The sequence below is a fragment of the Schistocerca serialis genome, chromosome 7 (assembly GCF_023864345.2).
Source record: "Schistocerca serialis cubense isolate TAMUIC-IGC-003099 chromosome 7, iqSchSeri2.2, whole genome shotgun sequence".
Taxonomy (NCBI): domain Eukaryota; kingdom Metazoa; phylum Arthropoda; class Insecta; order Orthoptera; family Acrididae; genus Schistocerca; species Schistocerca serialis.
Window position 1 is genome coordinate 335,174,077 of NC_064644.1, and position 24,176 is coordinate 335,198,252.

A 24,176-nucleotide genomic window follows, 5' to 3' on the forward strand; every position below is an offset into this window, starting at 1 on the left:
ATGTTTATATATGAAACACTTTTCTTTGTGTTAAAAAACCCACATCTTTTTGAGGGAAGTTCATTTACACATACTTATGAAACAAGGTACAAACAAGATTACATGTTACCTTGCCACAGACTAACATTATTTGAAAATACTCCATATTACATGGCTTTGAAGCTTAGCAATAAAATCCATTCAAAGTTGAAGGACTGCAAGCTAGAATCCATCTGTGCAAACATTGAAAAATATTTAAAAAGCAAATGCTGCTATAGTGTGGATGATGTTATAAATGAGGAAGACAAGTAGGAGATATTACATCTGTTTTGTTTTCCTGTTTTTTTCTACATAACGTTCTATGTGTATGCTTATGTTCTCTTTTAATGGAGGTATATGTTCTTTTTATATGTGTCCATACTTAACTATGTATCAAGTGAACTATGTATCTAAATATCTAGATGTAAATATATATATTACTTTTATTAAAGTATGGGGTCTTTGAAGTATGTCCATATTTATGAACTACAGAAACAAACATGAAAAATACTTTAAAAGAAGGATTTCAAACCACTGTGGAAAGTTTTAAGAAAAAGGAAGAAATCTAACATGTAATATCTTTTTATGTGCTTCCGGGAGCATCCATATGCATTATTTTAATGTATCTTGTTTTAGGTATACTTAGGTAGGCATAGAATTATTCATTGACGAGTCACCAATGTTTCAATCAAATGATTGTATATAACATGTCATTGTGACAATAAAGATTCTATTCTATTCTATTCTATTTTATGTTCTGCCGTGTACAGTTGGCTCTCAGAGTCGTCAGCCTCCACCTGCCCCCTTGGTGGAGGGGGGGGGGGGGGCACTTCCCTCCTTGTTGCTCCTGCACAACCTACTTCAGGAGCAACCCCCCCCCCCCCAACCATTGGGGATGTCAGTCCCCACTTCTCAGCCCAAGAAGCATAAGTCTTCTTCGGCTCCTCGCGCCAGGAGGGATCCCTTTGATCACTCCCTCCCCAGGCTCCTACCAGTGGCAAAGCTGACACCCGCCAGTGGCTTGAAGCAACCATAGGTAGGTGGTCATAGGGCTTCACGGTCCTCTAAAAAGGAAACCACCCCCAAGAACCAAGGCACTGCAGTGGCACCCACACCACCACTACCTACAAGCTCTGTGTCTGAGAATGAGGTGGAGATCCTGGCATCCGCGAGGACCTATATCTCACTGGGCCCTTAGACACGATAGATGATGATCGCACAGGTACTCGTCTGGTCGCAGCAGGTGATCCTGAGGCATAGACTGCCTCCCCAGTCTCACGATCATGTAATCCTTCAGTGGAATTGCGGCGGTTTTTTCCACCACCTGGCTGCTTTCTGCATCGCCCTCCAGGAAACCTGATTCCCAGCAATGCAGACCCCTGGCATCCATGGGTATAAGGGATATTACAGGAATCGTAGCGACTATACTAGAGTGTCAGATGGAGTTTGCTTCTATGTCGTGAACTCCATATGTAGTGAATCTGTGCCCCTTCAAACCCCTCTTGACCACTTCCCCATCTTCCTGTCACTGCCGTGGCGTCATGCCCACAGACACCTACCCACGAGGAAGACTGGGAAGCCTTCACCTCTGCTGTAACCACTGAATCTCCCTCACATTTTGCCATCAGTGTTGTCGTTGAGCAGGTCACTACAATGACAATTTCTGCGGCAGAAAACGTGATCCCTCATTCTTTAGGGTGCCACCGGCGAAAGACAGTCCCTTGGTGGTCGCCGGAAGTCACTGAGGCAATTAAAAAGCATCGGCATTCTCTGCAGGGACATAAGCAGCACCCTTCCCAAGAGCACCTAATAGCCTATAAGCGGCTCCATGACTGCATTCGGCAGCTTATAAAATGACGGAAACAGGAGTGTTGGGAGAGGCACGTGTCGACCATTGGGCGCCATACGTCGCCTTCACAAGTCTGGACAAAGATCAGACGTCTTTTTGGGTACTAGATCCCAACAGGTGTCCCTGGCATTAACATCAATGGCATGTTACCTACTGACACAAACATGATCGCTGAGCACTATGCTCGAGCCTCTGCGACAGAGAACTACCCCCCAGCCTTTCGCACCCTCAAACAGTGGATGGAAAGGAAAGTCCTCTCGTTCACTACATGCCACAGTGAACCCTATAATGCCCCATTTACAGAGTGGGAGTTCCTCAGCACCCTTGCATATTGCCCCGACACAGCCGGATTGGATCCACAGCCAGATGAGGGCCATTCTGTGCCAAGTGGTCTAATATCAAGAAATGTTCCCACATGACCATCATGGATTTTGATGAAATTTTGTATGAACATTCACACATGTTCTCAATGAACACTGGTAAAACTTCAGTTTCAGAAATTCAATACTTGCAGAGATATAGTCACTTGTTTGAAACCATAGCACAGCTTCCAATAGTGCATCCTTGAATTTTCAGCAACTTTGAGATGAGATATCTCTGTAAGTATTTGCATGAAAGAAACAAAACTTGGCCATCTTGTACAACTTTTAGAGCTCTTTAAAGTAAAATATTAGTAAAAGGATTTCTGAGCAATTTTCATATAGATAATTTGAAGCAAAGCTGGGCGAAAAAACAGCTGTTTAAAAAAAATGCGAACTTTAGTTTTTATATCTCCAAAAGTAATTGTGGGATGTACATGAAACTTTGCACACCATAACTCACCAACCCAAGGTCTTAGAACATAAAATTTCGTTCTCCTATTGCTTTCCATTATTTCACAAATCTAGGGTGAAGTTGACGATTTTTCAAAAAGTGCTAAAAATGGGTATTTTTAGTCAAATTTTTCAAAAAAGTGTTTTCTGCAAACTCTTCTAAACTATGGTCATTAGAAAGAGCATATTCTAAACTATCTAGAAAAGTGGATTTGGTTTTTCAATGCAAGCATATAAGGCCCTAAAAAGTAGCATCATCAAAGAGGCACACTGGAAGTTTTAACACATTTTTCTGGCACTCAAATTATACCTGATATCTTTTATTATGCCTAATAAATGTTTATTAGTGCCTTGAATAATTGAAATAAAAAGATCTAGTAAATAGGCAATGAGACTTTCAGAAAAACTTGAAAACTATGAGAACTAGACCTTCTGCTTTTATCGTAAGTGTTCATCTGCATAAAACTCTTCTCATTTGTACACAAAAAAAAGAGAAAGAGAGAGAGAGAGAGATAATAAAGAATTCAATGAATAATAGCTTCATATTTTTTGTACTTCTCAAAATTGTAAATATTTACAAGTGTAAAATAAAGGCCTAATTTTTGGATTCAATTGTATAAAACATTTTTCCAAAAAAAGAATTGGTTTGCTTGAATCATGCATCAAGTGATGTGAATTTTCCAATCAATATTGGAGAGATTTTAATACCTAGGTGTCATAACCTGTGAATTTTCGTCTTAAAGTTATTAGGGAAACATGTGAAATTGGTTGGTTAAACATCTAAGAGTTTTGATTTTGTATTTAATCACACTTACATGTAGCCTACTACCTTGTTAAATACGTAACCACTAGTTTCACAGAGAAAATGCACAAGATTCACTGTTTATAGAAAATATAATGGCAACAATTGCTTTAACAATCAGGTTGTTTCATTGTTGTGAGCCTTGTTTGAACAATCAGTATTTCAGTGATGTGTTTGCAGCGTAGTGAGTGGGTTTCTTGACTGAGTGTGGCTTGTTAAGTGATTCGTAAGACCATCAGAGTTTGTAATCTAATTTACAAAAAATTGTTTTGATTGTGTCTTTTATAGCATATATCTCTTATTATATTTTTTCATTGGTATTATACATTGTGTATAATTTCATTCAGTAGCAATTTGTCTGAAATTTAAGCAGATTATAATTTGCTCTTAGAGGCCAAATACATTATTTAGTTACTGATTAGAGATGGATGCAGAAGGGAACAGCATGAAACAAAGTGTGATGTCACTTTCTTTGCCAAAAAAGCTGCTTTAAAATGGTTTGCGTATTTTAGTGATGAGGAAAGAGAGTTGTTGGTCGGAAGTTCTGAAGCAAAGCTGGACAATACCTCTCAAGTTTGCCTACACCACGAAGCCCTGTTATTGACACAATATGAGAGGGTTTAAAAAAAAAAAAAAAAAAAAAAAAAAAAAAAAAAAAAAAAAAAAAAATATGCTTCAATCCCTTTGGGAAGGTGAATCATAATGTTAAGGCAGGAATTCGCACTCTTGATACTGAAACAGCTAATAAGGCTTCTGATATGTTGAAGAAGCAGCTTGTTAATAACATAAAGCCAGGTCAGAAAATTTGTCCGGCTTGCAGGACTACCTTAAATAAACACTTGGACGAAGCTTTATCAGCCTCATCATCACATTCTGATGAGGACTTTACACCAAAAGAACAATTAAACAGTAGTTTATTGTCTGTCAGTATTTCACCCCTGAAGAGAACAGTAAGCTACAGAGATAAGCCCCAATATGTGAAGAAGAAAATTCAAAAGGCTCAAAATGTGATTAAAAACAGAATTGTAAATGCAATGGGAGTAAACCAACAAATTGAAGATGCTAGTGAAATTAAGGAATGTGGAAACTGTGCCGACTATGCACATTTGCTGACTGAACTGAAAGCCAAGATGCAGAATGCAATTCGTAAAGAACAGATGCAAATTTTAACTTTGGCACCTGTAAGTTGGACAGTCAGACAAACAGCAGATCAGTTCGGCGTGTCCGAAAGAATGGTGAAGAATACTCGGAAGGTTAAGGCAGAGACGGGCATTCTGGCACTTCCCGAAAATAGGCAAAGCAGGAAATTACCAGCAGAAGTTGCTAGTAGACTGCGAAATTTTTTTGAAGATGATGAGTATAGTAGGGTGTGCCCTGGAATAAAAGATATTATTTCAGTTAGACTTTTAGATAGAAAGACGTACATGCAGAAAAGACTGTTACTTTGCCATTTTACGGAAAATGTATGTTATCTATAAGAATATAAATGGTCCAGAAATAGGGTTCTCAAAGTTTTGTGAACTTAGACCCAAATGGTGTGTAACAGTAGGATCAGTTGGAATGCATGCAGTTTGCATCTGTGCAATTCACCAAAATGTTAAGCTTATGCGTAGCGGAGCTGGTATACATAAAAATTATAAGGAGATTCTCAGCAAGTCAGTTTGCAGTTTGAACTCTAAACAGTGCATGCTACATCGCTGTGAAATGTGTCCTGGGCCCGAAGTTATAGCATCTGAAATTGCCAGCTATTTCCTAGATCATGAGCCACAGGAAGTTATTGTGTTTAAGCAATGGATACATACCGATCGGGCCGCACTGGACACAAAGCAAATGCTAGTGGATGAATTTATTGAAGATGTAAAAAATAAAATATGGTGTCTGTCATGCCAACATTACATTGCCAAGCATCAAAGCTTGCATCTTAAAGGCCTTAAATGTCATCTGAAAGACAAAGAACTTGTTGTCCTAATGGATTTTGCAGAAAATTATTCTTTTATCATTCAGGATGCTGTGCAAGGCTTCCACTGGGACAATAGTCAAGCAACAATTCATCCATTTGTTATCTACTTTCGTCAAAATGAGAAAGTAGAATCTTTTAAGTTTTTGCATTATCAGTGATTGTTTGCTGCGTGACACTATTACAGTTCACGTTTTTATCAAGGAGCTCATCAAATATATAAAAGCACTGTTCGCACAGATATCCCACATTCATTATTTCAGTGATGGCTCCAGTGGTCAATATAAAAACTTCAAGAATTTCCTAAATTTGTGCTATCATAAGAGTGATTTTGGAATGACAGCCGAATGGAATTTTTTTGCTACTAGTCACGGGAAATCACCGTGTGATGGGATTGGAGGTACAACAAAGCGGTTAGCAGCAAGAGCAAACTTGCAACGACCACTTAATGGACAAATTCTTACTCCCCTAGATCTGTTTCACTTTTGCTCTGAGAACATTAATGGAATTAAATTTGTTTTTGTCAGTGAAGGTGAAATTGAAAAAAATATTGTGTCACAAGAAAAGAGGTTTAAACTTGGACAAACTGTAGCAGGCACTAGAGAAAATCATCACTTTTTACCTATTGATGAAACAACAATTCAGGTCAGCAGAGTTTCAAATGATTGTTCATCTTTTCTAGCTAAAATGGGTCACAGTAATGAAAGAGGCATATTAATGACTGCTTTCCAACCAGGACAATATGTTGCATGCATCTATGAAAACGTGTGGTGGAGTGGGAATATCTGTGAGACCTCCACAGAGCAAAGGGATGCATTAATAAACTTTATGCACCCACATGGTCCAGCAAATTCATTTTATTGGCCACCAAGAAGTGACAAGTGCTGGGTTCCGGAACACCACATTATTGCAGTTATTCCAGCTCCATCAGTAAATTCGTCTGGCCGGCAATACACCATTCCTCTTGATATTCATCAGAAAATTAATGTAGCGTATCAAAAATTGAAATAGGTTAGAGGAAACAATCTAAGGAACCCAAGAGTGCCTTTTAATTTTACACAGGGCACTTAAATAATTTTACCATCAGGCTTGGGAACCTGTGTAAAGAAACCCTTATCAGGCTTGGGAACCTGTGTAAGGAAACCCATTGGTGGTTGCTGTTGCTAAGCTATCGGGCGTGGCCTCTATGGCAATGGGAATGCTGGTTTTCTCAGGTGAAATGAAACTAGCAGTGGTTAAGCCACCATGGACCATAGCAACTCATTTATACACTTCTTTTCCATCAGGTGTGTGTGTGTGTGTGTGTGTGTGTGTGTGTGTGTGTGTGTGTGTGTGTGTGAAAGAGAGAGAGAGAGAGAGAGAGAGAGAGAGAGAGAGAGTGGGGGGGGGGGGGGGGGAGGTGACAATTAAGAAATAATATTGTTTCTATTTTTATTCTTTTGCTATTCGGACTTAAGCTAGGTCCTATTCATCAGGACTTCTTATTTCACTTATCCCAGACATTAATAAACATGTATAAGGCAAAATATAAAAGATTTCAGGTATAATTTGTGAGCCAGAAAAATGTGTTAAAACTTCCAGTGCACCTCTTTGATGATGCTACTTTTTAGGGCCTTATATGCTTGCATTGCAAAACCAAATCCACTTTTCTAGATAGTTTAGAATATGCTCTTTCTAATGACCATAGTTTAGAAGAGTTTGGAGAAAACACTTTTCTGAAAAATTTGACTAAAAATACCCATTTTTAGCACTTTTTGAAAAATCGTCAACTTCACCCAAGATTTGTGAAATAATGAAAAGCAATAGAAGAATGTAATTTTATATTCTAAGACCATGTGTTGGTGAGTAATGGTGTGCAAAGTTTCATGTACATCCCACAATTACTTTTGGAGATATAAAAAACTAAAGTTCGCCTTTTTTTTAACAGCTATTTTTTCGCCCAACTTTGCTTCAAAGTATCTATATGAAAATTGCTAGAAATCCTTTTCTTAATATTTTACTTTAAAGAGCTCTAAAAGTTGTATAAGATGACCAAGTTTTGTTTCTTTCATGTAAATACTTACAGAGATATCTCATCTCAAAGTTGCTGGAAATTCAAGGACACATTATAGAAAGCTGTGCTATGGTCTTAAACAAGTGACTGTATCCCCGAAAGTATTGAATTTCTGAAACTGAAACTTTACCAGTGTTCCTTGAGAACATGTGTGAATGTTCATACAAAATTTCATCAAAATCCATGAGGGTCATGTGGGAGCCTCTAGACCACTTGGCATGGAATGACCCATGACTAAACATCTCTCATCTGACTATAACCGAAATCTCTTTGCCATCTTCAACCGGATCTGGTGCGATGGCATCTTTCCATCACAATGGTGGGAGAGCACCATCATTCTGGTGCTCAAACCCAGTCAAAACCCGCTTGATGTGAATAGCTACTGGCCCATCAGACTCATCAAGTTTTCTTTCTAAGCTGCTGGTACGTTTGGTGTGTCGGCGGTTGGGTTGGGTCCTGGAGTCACGTGGCCTACTGGCTCCATGTCAGGGTGGCTTCCGCCAGGTTCGCTCTACCACTGATAATCTTGTGTGCCTCGAGTCTGCCATCTGAACAGCCTTTTCCAGACGCCAACATCTGGTTGCCATCTTTTTGACTTGTGTAAAGCAAACGACACGACCTGGCGACATCATACCCTTGCCATATTATATGGGTGGGGTCTCTGGGGCCCGCTTCCTATTTTTATCCAAAACTTACTGTCCCTATGTACCTAAGGTGTTGAAATCGGTGCCTCCCATAGTTCCCCCCGTCTTCAAGAGAATGGCATTCCACAGGGCTCTGTATTGAGTGTCTCTCTATTTTTAGTGGCTATTAACAGTCTAGGGCCGTCGGCCTCACCTTCTCTGTATGTGGATGACTTCTACATTTCATACTGCTCCTCCAGTACTGGTGTTGCTGAGTGGCACCTACAGGGAGCCATTCACAAGGCGCAGTCATGAGCTCTTGCCCATGGCTACCAGTTTTCAGCTGCAAAGCCGTGTGTCATGCATTTCTGTCGGCATCGCACCATTCATCCAGAACCAGAATGGTGATCCATTTGCTGTAGTGGAGACATATTGATTCTTAGGACTGGTTTTCGAAGCCCGATTGACTTGGCTACCTCACCTTCATTAGCTTAAGCGGAACTGCTGGCAGCACCTCAATGACCCCCGCTGCCCGAGCAACACCAACTGGGGTGCAGATCACTCTACACTGCTGCAGCTCTACAGAGCTGTTGTTCAATCCCACCTTGACTAACGAGAGTCTGGTTTACTGTTCGGTGGCGCCCTCAGCGTTGCGTTTACTTGACCCAGTGCAATACTGTGGCGTTTGCCTAGCGATTGGGGCTTTTAGAACGAGTCCAGTGCCCCGTCTCCTTCTGGAGGCCGGAGTGCCTCCATTGAAGGTTAGGTGTGCACAGCTGCTCATCAGTTATGATGCACATGTTTGTAGTTCTTCTGCACATCCAGATTACCATCTCCTTTTCCCAACCAAGGCGGTTCATCTCCCACATTAACGGCCCAGGTCAGGGTTTATGATTGCGGTTCACATCCAGTCCCTTCTATCTGAACAGGATTCCTTCCTGTTACCACCTCTCCTCGAGGTCCATTCACATACACCTCCATGGTGTACACCCAGGCCACATATTGTTCTGGACCTTTTGCATGGCTCTAAGGACTCTGTTAACCCTGCGGCTCTCCACTATCACTTCCTCTCGAATCTCAACATGTACTGGTACCATGAAGTGGTTTACACTGACGCCTCAATGGGTTATGGTCATGTAGGCTTTGCGTATGTTCATGAAGGACATATTCAACAGCACACCTTGCCATATGGCTGCAGTGTTTTCACTGCAGAGCTGGTGGCCATATCTCGTGCTCTTGAGCACATCCGCTCATGCTTTGGTGAGTCATTTCTCCTGTGTACTGACTACTTGAGCGGCCTACAAGCTATCGACCAGTGCTACCCTCGCTATCCTTTGGTAGCATCCATTCAGGAGTCCGTCTATGCCCTGGAACAGTCCTGTTGTTCCATGGTGTTTGTGTGGACCCCAGGACACGTCAGCATCCTAGGCAAAGAACTTGCTGACAGGCTGGCCAAACAGGCTACGCGGAAACTGCTTCTGGAGATGGGTATCTCTGAAACTGACCTGCGTTCTGTCTTAAGCCCCAGGGTTTTTCAGCTTTAGGAGATGGGATGGCATAACAGTACGCACAACAAACTGTGTGTCATTAAGGATACTACGACTGTGTAGAAGTCTTCCATGCAGTCCTCTCACAGGGAATCAGTTGTCCTCTACCAGCTCCGCATTGGCCATACGTGGCTAACACAGTGTTACCCCCTCCGTCGCGAGGACCCACCGCAATGTCGCTGTGGCTCACAAATGTGGCTCACAAATGACGGTCGTTCACCTCTTGCTAGACTGCCCACTTTTAGCTGCTCTGCGGCGGACTTTTAACTCTCCCAGCACCCTACCTTCGGTGTTGGGTGACAATGCTTCAGCAGCAGCTTTAGTTTTATCTTTTATTTGTGAGGGTGGGCTTTATCATTTGATCTAAGTTTTAGCACATGTACTTTGTCCCTCTGTGTCATCCACCCTAGTGCTTTTAGGGTGGAGGTTTTAATGTGTTGCAGTGTGGCTGGCTTCTCCTTTTTATTCTCATGGTCAGCCAGCCATGTTAATCTTCTCTCTGGTTTTGATCTCTTCTACATGCTTCTTGCATCTCTCTATGGTTTTCTTGTCCAAATTTATCCATTTTAGTGTTTGTTGCCCTTCTGTCATTCTTGTGGTTTTCTCCTTTCTTCCAGCTGTGTTTTGTATGTCTTGATTATTTTACTTCCACTCTTGTGCAGTTATTTTAATCGGAACAAGGGACCGATAACCTAGCAGTTTGGTGCCTCCCCCCCCCCCCCCTCTTTTAAACCAACCAATCTATGTTTTGCATGCTCCATCATAGAGAAATGTTGCCTCAGATTTATTGGAAATCCCATTCCCAGGTCAGTGCCGACCCATTTATCAGAGAATATTTTTGTCTCTGGAAATAATGTGTATTCTACCTCAGACAAAGCTTTAATTTCAGGAAGGCAACAAAAACAAACATTCCATCTATATCTGGATCCCGCTCCAGCTACTGCCGGGTCTGGGTGCTGACGAGTCCTCTCCATTTGGCTCGGTCCTCCCACCACTTTTCTTCCTCCACTTGCTGCCAGGTCACATCTTTCCTTTCCACAGATATTCTCACTCCTATTTTCCACCGTGTTCTTGGGTGCCCTCTAGGTCTTTTCCCATCCATCTTTAGTTCTTCCATAATTTTAGGGAGTCTCTGCCCATGCATCCTCTTAACATGCCCATACCATCTTAATCTCTTTTTTTTCAATTTCTTCTCTCATACTTTCTTGTTTAAGGTCCTTTCTAATCTCTACATTCCTTACTCTGTCCATTCTTGTTTTTCCCTTAACTGCTCCGAGAAATTTCAGTTCCCCTGCTTGCAGTCTGCTCCAGTCCCTTTCTGTCATTGTCCATGTTTCTCCACCATAGATGACAATAGGGAAGTAGTAATTCTTATACGAGTTTTGCTTTTTCTGAAACTTCCTTATTCCAGATCAGGTGTTTTATTGTTTGGTAGAAATTGCCTCTCTTCTGTAACCTCCTATTAATTTTGTTAGTTATTCTTCCATCCCTAGATATTTCACTCCCTAAATAAGTGAAACTTTCTAACACTTTGAGGGGTTCTCCATTCAAGGTAATATTTCCGTTGATCCCTTTCTCTCTTCCAAATACCATTACTTCACTCTTATCTTTATTTATTTTTAATCCATACCTTTTCATTATTTCCTTCCACGCATCAAGTTGTAACTGTACATCTACCTCTTTGTCACGCCATACTACCATATCATCTGCAAAAATTATCTTTTTGTCTTTTTCTTTTGCTATATCTTTAAGTGCCCTATTCAGTCCCTCCATCACAACACTAAAAAGTGCAGGAGTTAGAATACTTCCTTGCTTAAGTCCTTGTCTTATTTTGAAGTATTCAGAGTTCCCCAATGGTGTTCTAATTCTACAATTGTGTCCTCTGTACATTGTCTTTATTACATTAATGTATCCATCTTCTATATATATCTTCTTCATTTCTTCCCAGAGTCTTTCCCTGTTAAGTGAGTCATATGCCTTTTCTATGTCTATAAGAACCATTATCACCCTTTTGTTATACTCCCTACTTTTTTCCTTCAATTGACGGATAGAAAATATCAGGTTGATCGTGCTTCTTCCTTTTCTAAACCCAACAATATTCTTAGAAAATTGGTGTGCAACAAATGGCATACAGATCCTGCTGTTCTCAAGAGAACAGCCAATGTGGCTTGCATTTTTTGACAGCTGAATATGCCTGTTCATTCTGGAACCAATCATCTCACACGAAGAAAGTAAATTTCATCCATAATAAAAATGATGCATAACTGTTTTGCATGATGCCCATGCCTTTGGACAAGCTACACAAAGGAGCAACCACTTCTGCTGCAACTCAAGAATAAACATTCTTCTCCCCTCAGAGTAGTCACAATTGGCTTCCTCGTGTTTCCTAAGCACAAAAAATGGTTTGCAGGAGGAAAAGGGGTTATCATATACACTGAAAATAGTTGAACCTACAATTTCTTTTCTGAGACAATGGGAGCAACAGCTTGGTTCTCACTGTATCAGAATAACTGTGATTGATAGAGATTATGTTGAGAAATGATTTTTTTTTCTGCAAACGAAAAGTTGTTTATAATATTTTTTACTAAACATTGATTCACCCTATCAATTTACTGTGCATCAATACTTCATAGCGTCTGTATTCACTGTTACACCATTATTTGTTTACGTTCTTTTAAAAAGTAATTGAGTCTCTATCTCTTTTCCAGTCATTACCACACTGGATTGAAGAATGCAATCGACATAATCTCACCAGTGACATTCCTCGCATTTTAGTGGGAAATAAGTGTGACTGTAAAGAAGAACAAGTGGTAAAAACAAACACTGCACAGAAGTTTGCAGATCATCACAACATGCCGGTATTACTTTCAGTTTTTAATAGTATTATAATTCTCTCTCTCTCTCTCCCTCCCTCCCTCCATCCCTCCCTCCCTCCCTCCCTCCCCCCCCCCTCTCTCTCCCTGTGTGTGTGTGTGTGTGTGTGTGTGTGTGTGTGTGTGTGTGTGTGTGTGTGTGCGCGTGAGCGCGCGCGTGCGTGTGTGTGTGCGTGCGTGTGCACGTGCACTTAAGTTATTGAGTCATCTTGAATCAATGGAAGAGAGAGTAAGGGATCAACTGATGTAGATTATAAGTCAGAGATGGCAGCATGTGGTAACAGTAATTTTACTAAGTGAAGAGGAGGGTTTCTTTTATGTTTACTTTAGCAAACTGCAATTATGAGGAAAAAAAGAAAAATATTATTTTAATCTTTGAAAGGGGTGTAATTAAATTTGTAGATCATAGAAAAGACAGTGTTCAACATGAACTTTAGAAACAAAAAGTAATTGGTATTAGAAAAGAGGTGGAAAAAATCATAACAAAAACAATAAAACAGCTAGCCTTTTGATTCTTGAGAGGTTTTAGCTGTAGAAAGGAATACATTCTTTTATTTTAACATTATTCTATGTTTTGAGTGCCACTTTCAATATGGAATTATTAAATAATTATGCTTCTTCATTTCCAGTTAGTTAATGCAAAGAACCTACAATTCTGAAAGCCCAGTAGTTACTATCGGTTTTTATTTGGTACCTTAATTGTACATTGCAGTTAGTGTCTTTTATTACTACTTGTGTGTTTTTGATATCAACAGAAAGGAAAAAAGAGAGTAAAAAAGTAAAAAAAGAGAGAAGAATTGAAAAGGTCATATCCTGAGTGTCACATACTTGTGACTTAATGCCACACTACTGACTACGTGATTGTCATGTCGTGATGAACTGTGAATAAATCTATTTTATCTGAAAGAATAATGAGCACACCAATGAGGATGGGAGTTCTCAAAACTAGTTGTGCAAATAAATATTTGTTACTGGAAACCGGCAGTGTATTATTCATATAACATTTACATTTCACTCACAGAAACTATGGAAATGTAGAATTGACATCACTTAACTGTTCCACTAAATGTAAAATTGTTAGGGTGACAATCCGGAGAGGAAGAACGTATCGTATGGCTGTTGTAATGAAGAATGTGTCCAGGCAAACTTGAAGTTATTGATGCACAAGACAGTTTTAATCTGTCAGTAAGTTTCGTAACAATGTACATTCTGCAGTAGAGTGAAAGATTTGGAACGAATGAGTCAGTCACGTACTGTGTCCTTTAACTGTCACTAAGTTCGTGGGCCATCCACCAAGGGCACTCTTGATTTGGCATAGATGATTGTTCTATTTATCAGTGCTCCATGGGGACTAGACAGTGAGAAATTCTTTGCTTAATAGAGGCACATTTACCTAATGTATATTCCCATAGCCACTCTGAGATTGATGACCCCAGCATGACCAGCCTTCAGTTACTAGAAGAAGAAGAAGAAGAAGAAGAAAAAGAAGAAGGTGTACACATTGTTGTGATTGGCCATATAATTTTCAAAGTACTAAACTGCAAAACTTTGTGGGCGCCCAAAGTTCAACAGTATCATGACTTACTGTAGGATTACTGTGATTCTGGCCTCATAATCTGGCCCCTCTGGTTTGCTCAGCTGGAAGCTTGTTTTCATTACATGGGAGTAACCACAGTCAGCTCGACGACCTTTTTGTAACTGAAGTTGGAGGTGTAATCACGATACCCCTTGCACAAGATTTATACAGTAAACTGAAGACACAGTTGATTCGCTAAGTGTCTGCATCACAAGAGGATCGTGCGCATAAGCTGTTAATGAAAGAAAACATCAGACACAGAAAGCCGTCTCAACATCTGAGGCATTTGTGTAGTTAGGGCGATGGGGGATCTGCACCCGATACATAACTTCGTTTGCACTTCTAGATCTACATCTATATCAATGCTGCGCGATCCACCTTAGGGCACATGGCAGGGTGTACCCTGTACCACTGCTAGTTATTTCCTTTCCTGTTCCACTTTTGCCAATAGAAGAACTATTTGGATGCCTCCATATAAGCCCTAATTTCTCGTATCTTATCTTCGTTGTCCTTCCGTGCAGTGTATGTTGGAGGCAACAGAATCGTTCTGCAATCGGCTTCAAATTCCGGTTCTCTAAATTTTCTCAGTGGTGTTCCTTGAAAAGAAAGTTGCCTTCCCTCCAGGTATTCCCATTTGACTTCTCGAAGCATCTCTGCAACACTTGCGTATTGTTCGAACCTACCAGTAACAAACCTAACAGCCCACCTCGGGAATGCTTTGATGTCTTCCTCACTGTTATGGATCCCAAACATTTGAGCAGTACTCAAGAATAGATTGTACTACTGTTCTGTATTTGATATCCTTTACCGATGAACTACACCTTCCTAGAATTTTCACTATAAACCAAAGTCTATCATTCACCTTTCCTACTACTTTCCTTGCTTGCTTGTTTCATTTCGTATCAGTCTGAAATGTTCTGTCCAGATATTTAAACGATGTGACTGTGTCACACAGGATGCTACTAATGCTGTATCCAAACATTATGGATTTGTTTTTTGTATTCATCTGCATTAACTTATAAGTCTCCACATTTAGAGCTAGCTGCCGTCCATCACACCAACTAGAAATTTTGTCTCTAAGTCATCTTGTATCGTCCTACAGTCACTCAACAAAACCACCTTACTGTACACCACAGCATCATCAGCAAACAACTGCAGATTGCTGCCGATCCTGTCTGCCAAATCATTTACATATGTAGAGAATAGTAGCAGTCCTATCACACTTCTCTGGGGCACTCCTGCCAATACTCTTGTCTCTGATGAGCATTTGCCATCGGGGACAACATACTGAGTTCTATAACTTAAGAACTCTTTGAGCCACTCTCATATCTGTGAAACTATTCCATGTGCTCATACCTTCTTTAACAGCCTGCAATGGAGAACTGTGTCAAACGCTTTCCAGAAATATAGAAATATGGAAACTGTTGTATTTCATCCATAGTTTGCAGTATATCATGTAAGAAAAGGGCAAGCTGAGTTGTACATGAGTAATGCTTTCTAAAACCATGCTGATATGTGGACATTAGCTTCTTGATATCAAGAAAATTTACTATCTTCAAACTGAGAAAATATTTAAGGATTCTGCAGCAAACCAGTGTTAGGGATATTGGTCTGTAATTTTGCAGGTCCATTCTTTTGCCTTTCTTATACACAAGAGTCATCTGCGCCTGGGGGCTTTGTGCTGAATGAGAGATTTGTGATAAATGAAAGCTAAGTAAGGCATCAGTGCTGTAGAGTACTTTTAGAAAAACCAAATTGGGATTCCATCTGGACCTGGTCACTTGTTTGTTTTCAATTCCCTCAGTGGCTTCTGTACGCCAGCAATTCTTCTTACTACGCCGTTCATACAGGAGTCTCTTTGACTGTTAAACAATGTTATGTTTGTATGATTCTCCTGCATTAATGATTTCTGGAATGTGAATTTAAAAACTTCAGCTTTTGTTTTGCCTGGCACACCAGAATGATCAACAAGTGACTGGATGGAAGCCGTAGAAATACTCGACTTTACAAAGGACCAGAATTTTCTCAGGTTCACTGCCATATCTTTTGCTGAAGTATGACAGTGGTAGTAGTTGTATGCTCCATGCATTGATCTTTTCACAGATGCATGAATATGTACAAACCTTTGCTTGTCATCATTTGTACATTCTCTTCTGAACCGACGGCGCAACAGCCTCTGCTTTCTCAGCAGTTTCGGAATCTCATTATTAAACCATGGTGGGTCTTTTCTGTCCTTAATCCACTTACTACAATCTCTTCATCATAACAATAAACCTGGTCTAAACATTACGCCATGTATTCTCCGGCGTTTGCTTGAATCTCATTGGATTTCATTTCACGTGGAGTGGAAGCCAAGCTGTGTCTAGTACAGTCAAGTACGATTGTAAGCATACATCTTATGCTGCGTTAGATGCACATAAATAAGTGAAAATGCGGGACAACAGCTTTATCAGTGCATTAAACGTGGACAGCACTGGCCAGCCAGCTGGTCCAACCAACCTACAATGATGTGAGCAGTTGCAATTCAGATGTAAAGGGAGACAAGCAAAGAAACAAAACAGCTTTGAATGCCATTTAATTTTTAAAGAGAATGAAATTATATTCGGTAAAACTCCAGCACTCCCGCACTCTTCGTAGGTGACCAGACGGAAAGCATAAAATACTCTCATTCTCACCTAACATAGTGTTCTAATTACAAACAAGAGTGATAATTTTGCTGAACGAGCCATGTGTGATGTAGAAGCATACTGCAGGAGTTTCACCATACTGTTGAATACTGAAGCCCCTGAAGGTATTAATTACAGTCAGTCATCTGGTAATCTCTTAGCTCCTTCCATTTCCGAATTCAAGAAATACGTTTCAGTTCTAGGACCGTCATCTGCTACTGAGATCTCCTGCTATACCCGCAGGAGAGGGGTCAATAGTTTAATTTGTGGAAAGGGGCCAAAATGAGTGGCTGTCAGTTGCACTTGAACATACTACTTTATTCATTTGACAAACATTACAATAGTAAAGAAAACATTAAAAACAGAGCAAGCCAAACATTAATTTTAGAACTTAGTTCCCTGCTAAATGCGCCATTCAATCTGACGCCTCAAGGACAAAGGGCAAAACAACTTTAATTTTAAGCCAGCAGATGGCCAATCACTTAAGACTCAAAAACAAGAATTTGAATTTTAAAAGGCAGAAGGTCTCATCTTAAAACATTTGTCTAAATTAGTCTGAAGGCCCAAACAATCTCACACCTTAAGGGCAAAACAACTTTAATTTAAAATGGGCTGAAGGCCAATAACTTAAGACTCAAAAACAGGAATTTGAATTTAAAAGGCAGAAAGCCTTACTTAAAACATTTCTCTAAATTATGCTCAAGGCCCAAACAATCTCACACCTTAAGGGTAAAACAACTTTAAATTAAAATCGGCTAGAAGCCACTCACAAACAAGCAAGAAGGACAAATAAGAAAAGGCAGCACATCAAACGGCACTCAGAAGTTTCCAAGGGTTGGCCTGAAATTCAAACACTAATGCTCCCTTAGATGAGACAGGCAGTCGGCGCAACAATTCTCAATCCGACAGCAACCCAACCGACAGACAGTGACCAAGTGACAGGATAACTTCCGCTCCACCCAACCAGCACACAACAGGGAGTTCAATGGAACAACGCAGAAGGTATTGGCGCCCACAATGAATTACACATTTGGCTGTCAAACTACATACTGTACTGGACAGCCACAACACGATGAGGAAAATACACTGCCTGAATTTACGTCAGTGGCCAGAGCAGGTAACCGGAACATTAAAGGCCATACGGTAGAAGATTCTGCTGGTGCACTTCAATTAAAAAATAATCAAGATAAGTTAAACTGCACAGGAGGGCGGCTAGAATATCGCCAACTTGAAAACACACATTGTTGCTCGCAGGAATGTCCCAACAGCCTATAACAAAATTCAAATGACACAATGTGAACAGTTGGGGCTGGCTGGTAGATTAAGTAAAGACTCAACTTTTGTGTCAGTTCGGTGAGGCACGGACCTCGTAGCAATCGGAACAGCCCCTCACACTCCGACCGCGCGTGGACACCGCCAGTGGCCCTGGCCAGACACGCGCCACGGAGACTTCTTCACTGCTCCACGCCAACTGACCAACTGCCCATGTGCACAGCCGGAAACTATAAGCGCAATGCCAAAGATAGTACAAGGGTGCGAATATCGATACACGCTGCTGCTGCCACTCACGGAGAGAGAGGATAACAGCATAATCGCTATAACTGCAGTAGACTAAACACAGAATAGCAACCAAGGTTTAATGCAAAGCATAACATGAGCCAGCCACGGCTCAGCTGCGTTGATAACGAGTCAATCAACAACAGAATCCATGAAGCTATCCAGGTGCTGCATTTTCTCCTCTTCTTTATGACATGCCATTCTATATCCTGCCAGTGTTCAGCAATGACATGCAATAAAGCTGTGTTTGTTAGTTCCAATATGTCAGACAGCTTAACAGTCCTGTTATGTCTTGGACCAAATCCATTAACTTGGCTCCAGATCATTTCTGTTGAGTTCATATTGAAATGGTACAGTGGCACATGTAAAAATGCGGAATTTGTATGATGTGCTCAGTATTGTGAAACTGATTGTTTTTCATGTTTCTACAACATTTATCACTCTGGTTTGTGTGAGACTACATCTGTAATATAAAACAATGGACATAGTTCAAATAAACAGTATTGGGTTTTTTATTTTGACCCTAAAAAGTTAAATTGTTATGTTTTCTTAATTGAAGTGACCTTTATTAACAATATTTCATAAAATATTGACAATTAAGAATTTATATTTGAAATGAAAACAGGAATTTCGCGTGCAGTGTATAATTAGAAACAATAAAATATGCACCATTTGTAAAAAACGATGATGAATTTTACAATTGTGAGATATAGGTATTCCAAATTGAAAAAAAAAATAAAAAAATAAATGATGAGTTAGGCGAGACTATAACAAAGGTAGAGGTCATTAGTGCAGAACATCATGCAATTAATCCAAATTGAACTTTTCGGTTTTAAGTGGCACAAAACAGTCACCTAGACTGATGTGACAAAAGTGATGGGATATCTCCTAATTTCATGTTGGACATCCATTTGCCCGGCATAGTGCAGCATCTCAACGTGGCATGGAGTCACCAAGCTGTTGAAAGTCCCCTGCAGAAATATTGAGCAATGCTGCCTTTATAGCCATCCATAATTGCGAAAGTGTTGCTGGTGAAGGATTTTGCGTGTGAACTGTCCTCTCAATTATGTCCCACAAATGTTTGACGGGATTGACGTTGTGCAATCTTTGTGGCCAAATTATTTGTTCGAATTGTCCAGAATGTTTTTCATACCAGTCATGAACAATTGTGGTCCAATATGACACTTTGTTGTCCACAAAAATTCCATGATTGTTTGGAACATAAAGTCCATGAAGGGCTGCAAATGGTCTCCAGGTAGCTGAACATAACCATTGCCAATCAGTGACCCAGTCTGTTCCATGTAAACACAGCCTACATCATTGTTGAGCCATCATCAGCTTGTACTGTGCCTTGTCCATGTCTTCGGGAGTCTGCACCACACTTGAACCCTACCATCACATCTTACCAACCGACATCGGGACTTGTCTGGCCAGGCCATAGTTTCCCAGCTGCCTTGGGTTCAACTGATATGCTCATGAGCCCTGGAGAGGAGCTGCTAGCAAAGACACTCACATTGGTTGTCTCTGTCAGAGCCCACTAACACCACATTGTGCTGCACTGTCCTAATGGATAAATTTGTCATATGTCTCAGATTGATTTCTATGGTTATTTCTCTAAGTTTGCTTGTCTGTTAGTGCTGACAACTCTAAGCATATGCCGCTGCTCTCGGTTGTTAAGTGAAGGCCATCGGCTACTGCCTTGTCTGTGATGAGAAGTAACGCTTGAAATTTGGCATTCTTGGCACTCTCTTGACCCTGCAGATTTCAGAATATTGAATTCCTTAATAATTTCCGAAGTAGAATTTCCCATGCCCCTAGCTCCAACTACCATTCAGCATTCAAAGTCTGTTAATCCCTGTCAAGTGACCATCATCATGTAGGAACCTTTGTTGCATGAATCAGCTGAATGCAAGTGACAGCTCTGCCATTACACTGCCCTTTTATACCTTGTGTATGCAAGACTACCACCATCTGTCCCATGTCTTTTTCACCTTACACCTACTCAAATGACAGCAACAATTAGACGTATGTGCATCCAATTGCCAGTCAGTCAGTCAGTCAATGTGGCTATATTAATGACTGGAAAATCAGATGGAGATTCATTTCGGACACAGGTTCAGTTCTTTGCATTTTCACACAGTCTTATCTCTATAATTGTTGGCCACCAACTTCATTCTGACTTTTTACCATCAACAGCTCAGCAGTAGCCACTTCCACTGGCATTTTATCAAAACTACCAATGGCCACCAGTTTCAGGCTATCCTTGATGTTTAACTCTAAGTTGTCTCTCTCAGTTGCAAAGGTGGCATTCACCTCAGTGCTCAGAGAAGATTTTATTCACCCTTCTTGCAGTCCTTGGTCCTTGGTCTTTACCCCTCCATCTTCTACCTAAAAAGAATGGTGCCTGGAGCCTGTGTAATGATTGCTGAGCTTTGAATACGAGAAAAAATCTGGACAGATATCCAGTGCCTCTGTTAAGGGACTAAAATAATGCGCTCAATTGTGCAGCTGTTTTCATTGCGCTGGGCTGTGCAAAGGCTTTTACACAAACTCCTGTGGTGAACAAAGACATGCCAAAGACTATTTTAATCATTCCATTCAACATATTCGACAGTCTTGGTATGACATATGATTTGTGCAGTGCCACTCAGTCATGGCAGAGACTCATATGATTCCATGCTTTAGAGACTGTCATTTTGCTTTGCATGCTTGGATAATACCCTCGTCTTTTCAGCAGAAATGCATCAGCATCAGCAACATCTGGCGGAGATTTTTAAATGCCTAGAACAGCACAGTGTGTTGTTAAACCTAACCCTCTGATCAACTTTTTGGGCCATCTGATTTCACCTGCAGGGTCATTGCCGCTATCAGAGAATGTGGAAGCTATTGTAGAGATCCCATGGCTATAAACCCTCAAAGGGCTACACCATTTCTTCAGGATGCTGAATTTTTGCTGGCGACATCTTCCTCACTCAGCCAAAGTGAAAGAACCACTAATTGCAGCACTCCTGGACTCAAGGCTAAGGGGAATTCAGCCATCCATTGAACAGAAGAGATGAGCTCTGCTTTTGAAGTAGTGAAGCAGAGCCTAGCAAATCTTGCACTCCTGGCACACCTTGCATTGGATGCAGCACTTTAAGTAAGCTTCATGCCTCTCAGACAACTATTGGTGCAGTGTTCCGCAGCTGCAAGTTGGTGTCAGTTGGCAACCATTTGCCCTCTTCTCGCATAAGCAATCCATTTATCGACAACAATAGAATGCTTATGATTGTGAGCTTCTGTCTGTGTACAAGGCAGTCAGATACTTTCAGCCATGGTTGGAGGTCATAGAATTCACGATATTTAGCAATGATAAGCCACTTACCTATGCCTTCAGAAATAACAACAAATGTTCACCACAGTAGTACAACCAACTGGAATTTATTGCTCAATTCAACAGTGACATTTCTGATATAAACAACATGGCCACCAACTGTCTGTTACAGGTTAACAATGCGACAGATTCTATTGATTTTGTTCAGCTCAGAAAGATAAAAGAATCTGGTGAGGACCTCTGAAAGTTACTGCACAATGTATCGTTGAGCCCTCAATTACAACTTGGTGATGTGCCTGGTTCTGATGTCAAACTACATTGTGACTAGAGCATCCACCCACCAGGTGTCAGAACATTTTATCTGGATTGATTTGCAGTAGAATTGTCATGAGTGGGCTCATGCGTGCCTTCAGAGTCAGTGCAGTAAAATAGCCCACCATGTGTATGTGCCCATTGGAGAATTTCTGGATGACATTGCATTTTGTGCATTACACATTAATGCTGTGGGTCCATTTCCTCCGTTTCATGGTCAGTGTTATTTACTGACTGCCACAGATCATTTTATCCATTGACCAGAAGCTTTACCATTCGATAACTCATTGGTGGAATCAATAACTCTAACCTTCATTTCAAATTGGGTTTCCCACTTGCTCACTGCACATTACTATGGACCATGGCCAACAGTTCAAGATGGAGGTATTCAACCAATTTATCAAATTCTCTGACGCTCTCCGATAACCAATTACCACCTGGTGAGCAATGGCATGATTGAAAGATGCCACAGTTCTGTAAAGGCTGCATTAATGTATCACACACCAGCAGGACTGCTATATTAACTACGGTCTTACTTAGCCTTTGCGTCATGTATGAAATGAACTAAGACCCATTGTCAGCTGGGCTTGTTTGTGGCAGAACATTTTGACTGCCCGGTGAATTCAGGAGTCCAAGATCAGGACAGCTACTGAGCCATGACCTATCAGGTTTCATTTGCCACCTGAGGAACTACATTGCATGCATTCACGCACATCAAGGCTTCATTCACAGAAGAGCACATGCATCATGACCCGCTAACGGGCATATATATTATATTGTGTACAGATGATGTCAAATGATCTCTGCAAAATCCATACAGGTGATCAAAAAAGGAGAACAAACACTGGATATTGTACTAAGTGGTAAGCAGGCTGAAAACAGCATACTTATTTCCAGAAATGCTGCCTACACGTCAAAACCAGCCTCAGTCTCAAACACACGCACTACCATCCAAAACAGACACGCAACGTGACCAGATAACACTTGCCAGACAATGATTTCATTTTGTGGCAAGAGATTTGGATGGTGCTCTCCTTCTTCCTAGCGGCTGAGGAGCCAGTAAGATAGTTGCCTACTCTGTTTTGTAGCTGACAGTGAGTTCACAGGCCAGCAGCCAGAGGCGTTCTTGATTCAACTTCAGTGGTTGTTTTATTTAGTGACACTCCTTGGGGAGTAGACTGTGAGAACTTCTTTGTTTAATAGAGACACATCATGCATAGCATTATTTTACTGCAATTTATTAGTCTCAAGATCTTGATTATCTTCAACATATATCTGTAAATAAACGTTTGTTGTTTAGAGTTACATGAGTGCCAATCATTTATGTGCTGTCACCACTGATGTGCCTGAACACACATATAAGCTGTTCAGACACATATTGACAGATTCATTATGGAAACAGCAGCCAAGCTTTGAGTAAATTGTTTCTCTGCTCTATCCTTCTTGCCAGTTGTGTTAGTCTAACAAAATACACAACTGGACTTCTGAGGACTTTAGAAGGTAGGAGACTGGTGTTAGCAGACTGGTCCTGTGAGACATGTTTGGGTAGTACATATGGTAAGAGAATTCTTTGCAGACAGTGGTCATTTGGATTCAGATCCTGAGCCTGCGCGAAGTTTGTCCATCAGAGAGTTTCGTTGGTGATTCAACTGGCTGAAATTGATACCAATGCCAACTGAAAACTACCACTTCTGGCATTCGAAAAGAGAGCCAAGAACTTAAAGTTGCTGCATTGATAATGCTCAAGACAGACTCTCTTGCTTCTGGTAGATGGATTCCTAATATGTCTGTCACACGAGACAGCATTTGGTCATTACCAGATTTCTTATAGCTTGATGAGACATCACGTTGCAAATGCTCTCCATCCTTTAATTCAATGCGAGAGACAGTTGCAGTTGAGGAAAAAAAATTATGTCAATCAAGTTATGGCCCAAGTAACCACCATAGTCAGAAACAAATTATTCGCTTCAGTCAATTGTCACACTCTTATTTTGTCTACTAACTACTGGATTTTGTACCAAGTACCATCATCAGGCCATTCTGTGATAAAAAAAAATGACATTACATATTTAAAATTTTTTTAAAGACATTTACAAATATTTTTCCTCTCTGATAGCAAATGTATGCTATAAATTGCAACCCCATTCATGAAGTTATCAATCTGGTTTACCCAAGTAAATGTGTCATATACTAAAAGTAAAGGTCAGAGCTATGCTTT

The 24,176-nt window shown here is 40.6% G+C and overlaps 1 protein-coding gene across 1 annotated transcript in view; it reads left to right on the forward strand.

Annotated features, from left to right (window-relative positions):
• Positions 1-24,176, forward strand: part of LOC126412538 (putative Ras-related protein Rab-33) — a 119,758-nt gene that overhangs the window by 52,656 nt on the left and 42,926 nt on the right. Inside the window, exon 3 of the mRNA XM_050082182.1 lies at positions 12,370-12,519. Coding sequence (XP_049938139.1) covers positions 12,370-12,519 — 150 coding nt within the window. The remainder of the gene's footprint in view (positions 1-12,369; positions 12,520-24,176) is intronic.